Source organism: Nicotiana tabacum, chromosome 23, assembly GCF_000715075.1.
Source record: "Nicotiana tabacum cultivar K326 chromosome 23, ASM71507v2, whole genome shotgun sequence".
NCBI classification, from domain to species: Eukaryota; Viridiplantae; Streptophyta; class Magnoliopsida; order Solanales; family Solanaceae; genus Nicotiana; species Nicotiana tabacum.
In genome coordinates, this window is record NC_134102.1 from 101,681,504 (window position 1) to 101,686,493 (window position 4,990).

General features: G+C 34.3%; 1 protein-coding gene across 2 annotated transcripts; it reads left to right on the plus strand.

The window, feature by feature from the left end:
• The first annotated feature begins 966 nt into the window (after positions 1-966).
• On the plus strand, positions 967-4,467 carry LOC107805112 (IQ domain-containing protein IQM1). 2 transcript variants are annotated; one of them, XM_075246948.1, is made up of 9 exons: positions 967-1,445; positions 1,957-2,442; positions 2,531-2,645; positions 2,743-2,808; positions 2,929-3,017; positions 3,107-3,194; positions 3,301-3,531; positions 3,616-3,717; positions 3,830-4,467. In XM_075246948.1, exons 2-9 carry the CDS (start codon positions 2,006-2,008, stop codon positions 4,262-4,264), a joined length of 1,563 nt encoding a protein of 520 aa, XP_075103049.1. In that variant the 5' UTR covers positions 967-1,445; positions 1,957-2,005; the 3' UTR covers positions 4,265-4,467. The 2 variants fall into 2 exon arrangements, with proteins under 2 accessions (XP_075103049.1, XP_016484588.1); XM_016629102.2 differs by having other exon boundaries at positions 968-1,445; positions 1,960-2,442.
• The last annotated feature ends 523 nt before the right edge of the window (positions 4,468-4,990 follow it).

The following is a 4,990-nucleotide window of genomic DNA, read 5'->3' on the forward strand; positions in this document are numbered from 1 at the left end:
GTGGTTATTATTATTTTGGGTATCATATTGATTTTTATGTTTAATTACTAAATTCGGTTAACCTTGAAAGTATAAATCAACAAAAAATTATTGTCAAACGACTAAAAAAATAACTATCATGTGTTACTAAGAAAATTCTCCCATAAGAATATTTTAATAGATAATATGTTTGTCAAGTTTTTAAATTTTTACTAAACATATATTTACTTATCAAAAATTTAACAAAATAAGATTTAAATAATATCTAAGTAATAAAAAATCTGAAAAATCCAAAAAACACGATAAAATCGAATCAATCCAAAATTGATATAGTTGGTTTGGTTTGGTTTTGATAAAAAACGAACCAACCCGGTCCATATACAACTCTATTAGCTAGTATACATAATTATACATATATTATACATCTGGTGGCTATTTTTAATTTAAATAATTGGGTGGACGAATATTTAGATTAATTATTCTATAAATATGTTCTATTGTGCCCACGCGACACATGTAGTGTTTGCACGAAATGGGTAGCGCGTGAGAAGATATATATATATATATATATCTGGCCACGCGTGTTGCGCGTGTACCTCTTATCGGTGAATATAATATTTTAAAAATGACATAGATATTAATTATAAAACAATCAAATATAATTTCTTGAAAATGATAAGGTGTACGACCTAGATAAGTCAAGAGAGGAAGATAATTAAACTGTTTTTGTTAATATTGCATAAATGACATGTTTAACTTTAATTTCATGTGCTTGAAGTATTCAAAAATAATTAATTACCCAAATAGACTTTTAGATTGTTATTTTTATTAGAATGTGGATTTACATGTTTGTACAAAAATATTTCTTAAATAATTTTGTTTGAAGGGCAAAATAGTCATTCAACTTTATATGACTATTTTAATCTTTTAACTTTGACTTAGGATTTTCATATATGATATATATATGGAACGTAAATAGTTTTGACTTGTGTGCTAAAATATTTTTGCCCATAATAATGGCATTCATCTAACAAAAGTACATGATAGCACTTGGCTTGAGGCAAAAGCCCCACAACTGAAATTATTACAAACTCTTTTTTTTTCTTTTAATTCCTCTTGTTTGTTTATGCACAATTCTCTAGATTTCAACACCAGAGAAAATCTAAAAATTATTTCACGAGTCTCAGTTACCTGCTTCTTGATCATTTCCCCTTGCTTTCAATGAAAGTCCATGCACACTTATTTTCTGCAGCAGTAGGACCCTAGTAATAGGAAACCACCTACTTTTCTACTACACAACTTTGATTATTCAAACTACTCTTAGTATAAATATGTGACTGCTAACAAGTCAGACTCCTACACATTATTTTCTTGCTTATACTTATCCCTTCAAACTAAAACTCGTTCTTTAATTTGAGAGCAAAAAAGAAAGGGAAGAATTCAAGAGTCTGTTTTTGTTTTTCAAGGTGAGGAATTACTACAATTATGGGTTGCTTTTTACTGCTTCTTTGTTGTTGGTGTGTGGGTAGAGTTTGTAGGTTCAGTGTTAATTTCTTGAGCTGTTGTGTTTTGTTAAAATTAAGCAGATGATAGTGTTGCTTGAAACTATTCCATGAAATGACCTGCAGACCTTACATATTTCATCAATTTTGAAAACTGAGGTGTTAGTTTGCTCTCCCCGGCTTTTTGTCCATTGATAATTTGTATTTTGAGTTTTTTTTTAAATATTAATAATGTTGCCGAAGTGCCCTTTTTCTGTTTTAGAGAGAAGACATGTTGATTTTCCCACTGTCCCTTCTCTAGTTACAGAATTTTCTTGAATTCTTTTGTTTTTATGCTATTGCTGAAAAAAGTTAAGGTTCTCCTCTTTTATTTGTGGGGTTTTTGGGAAAAGTTGCTATTTACCTTTGGAGTTTTTAGTGACTTTGAATTATTTGGAATTTCCTAATTTGAAACAAAATCAATGGTTTCTTTTAGCAGGATTCATTATAAGGCATCTGAGGTCAAATTGCAGCTTGTCCAGTGAATGGGACTCTCTCTTTCAATACTCTTATCAGCATGGAATGAAATTCTAAGGCATAGTTATCTTATTTTTCCGGACACAATGGGAAGATCTATTGTCAGATCAGTAAGCATTGAGAGGAAAAATGGAGAACTATCTTTGAGAAAACTCAGTTTCAAAGAAAAAGATGCTAAGAATGTTAGGATGTCTGATTACTCAGAAGAAAGTCCAAAATATGAGAAACAAAAGCTTAAAACTTGTACTCCACTTAATAGTTTGGTAATTGACAATGGAAAAATGGATTCAGTACCAAGACTCTCAATTCCAGAACCCTTTGTGTTCTCTTCTCCGCGACCTGTTACTGAGCTTGACGCTGCTGCGACTAAGCTCCAGACGGTGTACAAGAGTTATAGGACAAGAAGGAACCTTGCTGATTGTGCTGTAGTTGTTGAAGAGCTCTGGTTTGTTTCTTTTGCCGCCTATCTGTTGTGTAAAAGTCAGTTACGTTTGAAGTCCTGGTTTCTAATTTTTGTCATTCATGTATTTTAGGTGGAAGGCATTGGATTCTGCAGCTTTAAAACAAAGCTCTATATCGTTTTTTGATGTCAATAAACATGAAGCTGCGGTGTCACGTTGGTCACGCGCCAGAACACGAGCTGCTAAGGTATGTTAACGAGAACCAAATATAGGTCACATTACTGAATTTTGATAGCAAAAAGTTTTACTCAAGAATTGAGCAAAATCGTGTTTATGATCTACAGGTAGGCAAAGGTTTATTGAAGGATGAAAAGGCTCAAAAACTGGCTCTACAACATTGGCTGGAAGCTGTAAGGCCTTGCTGCTATCTGATTTTTTTATGTATATATATTGTTTAACGCATGATTGGCTGGTATTGTCAAAATTGCTTAGGAAGATGGCGTTTGAATTTGCTGTTTTTTTAACTGCAGATTGACCCACGTCATCGTTATGGGCATAACTTACACTTCTACTATGATGTATGGTCCAACAGCAAAAGCACCCAACCTTTCTTCTATTGGTAAGATCGCCTCTCAAAAGCACTAGTAGTTTAGCTTCATTCATCTGTCAAGTTTCCCCTTACATAGTAAGCCTGCTTCTTTATTGAAGGTTGGATGTGGGTGATGGCAAAGAAGTAAATCTTGAGCGTTGTCAAAGAGTTGATTTGCAACGTCAATGCATCAAGTATTTAGGACCTGTAAGTCCAATCCAATCTACTTCTCTCTTTTGTAATTGTTGCACTTGCAATGCATAAGTTAGAAGGAAGATAATATATTCAACTTTTTCATGCTTTGTTTTTGCAGAAAGAAAGGGAAGCCTATGAAGTAATTGTGGAGGATGGCAAGTTAGTTTATAAGCAAAGTGGGACGCTCTTGAATACAACAGAAGGATCGAAGTGGATTTTCGTTCTTAGCACTTCAAGAACTCTTTATGTGGGAAAGAAAAAGAAGGGTGTTTTCCAACACTCTAGTTTTCTATCCGGTGGTGCTACGACAGCAGCTGGTAGATTGGTTGCTCAGGACGGGATTCTTGAGGTAATATTCTCAGATCACACAAAAATATACATATGAATTTCTTTTGTATCATTTCACTGATTTTAGTCCCATTTTCCCCTGCAGGCAATATGGCCATACAGTGGTCACTATCTTCCTACAGAAGATAATTTCAAGGAATTCATCAGTTTCCTTGAGGAGCACCATGTTGATTTGGCTAACGTTAAGGTAAATACACCGTCTTTGCTATTCAATGCACATATTCTTGTCCAGTTTAGTGCCGTTTTTGCAAGTAGTAATAATGCTAACGGGCAATTCACTAATGATTTTATCTGTGCAGAGATGTGCAATAGATGATGATAGACCTTCATCTAACAAAGACATGGAGAAAACTTTATCACAAACTTGTGATGCAGATATAGCTAAGGACGATAGCCCGGGCAGTGATATGGCGAAAACAACTGCTCATCAAGAAAATTTTGGGCCTACCGGCGAAGACCACACAGAGGCACCAGTTATTGACTTGACCAAGCGTTTATCTTGTAAGTGGACAAGTGGAGTTGGTCCCCGCATTGGCTGTGTGAGAGACTATCCCATTGATCTTCAATCTCAGGCCCTTGAGAAAGTTAATCTTTCTCCAAGGGTTACATTGTCTCAGCCCAAGAATTGTTATCCAATCCCTTCACCACGACCGAGCCCAAAAATTCGTGTCTCGCCTAGGCTTGCATACATGGGACTTCCAAGCCCAAGGGTTTCTGTTACTAGTAGTACTTAGGTTGTGAAGTCTCAGGGGAAGGTGAATGATTTATTCGCTGATTTTATTGACCTATCAAGTCTTTATCTGTTACTAGCAGTACCCTATCAAGTCTTTAACTCTTAGTTTTAGCTGCAGTGTTTGGTTCCTGAATTCTTTGGTGTACATAATAAGATTAAGTTCTTTATAAGAATCATAAGAATATGTTAAAGATTTTTTCTCTAGCTTGCTCTTAGCTTAAACACAACATTGATACTTAGAATTGGTGGGGCGTGCCGGGCGAAGGCAATAGTGGCAATAGTTCTCTAGCTTGCTCTTAGCTTAAACACAACATTGATACTAGAATTGATGGGGGGTTCCGGGCCACAAGGTTATTATAACCTTGTGGTATCTGGATAATCTGATGAACAAAGGGAACTGAATACACATCTGAATATTAATATGTGTATTAAGATTAAAATATCCAAATCTGAATTCACATCTAAATATCAAGATGTTATATTAAGATCTGAATATTAAATAATTAAAACTGTTTGTTTTCTCTACATCTGAATGTATAATTTTTTTCTTTATTTAAATATTAATAAATATGAATTCAATCAAATAATACTAATTAATTTTATATTATATTAGTAAAATATTTTTTAAAATTATAGGGTGGTTGATGGTGGTGATTGCTAAAGGTTGTGGTTGTGGGTGTTGACTTGGTAGTACATAAACTTCCTACCTATCCCGGTTATTATGGCT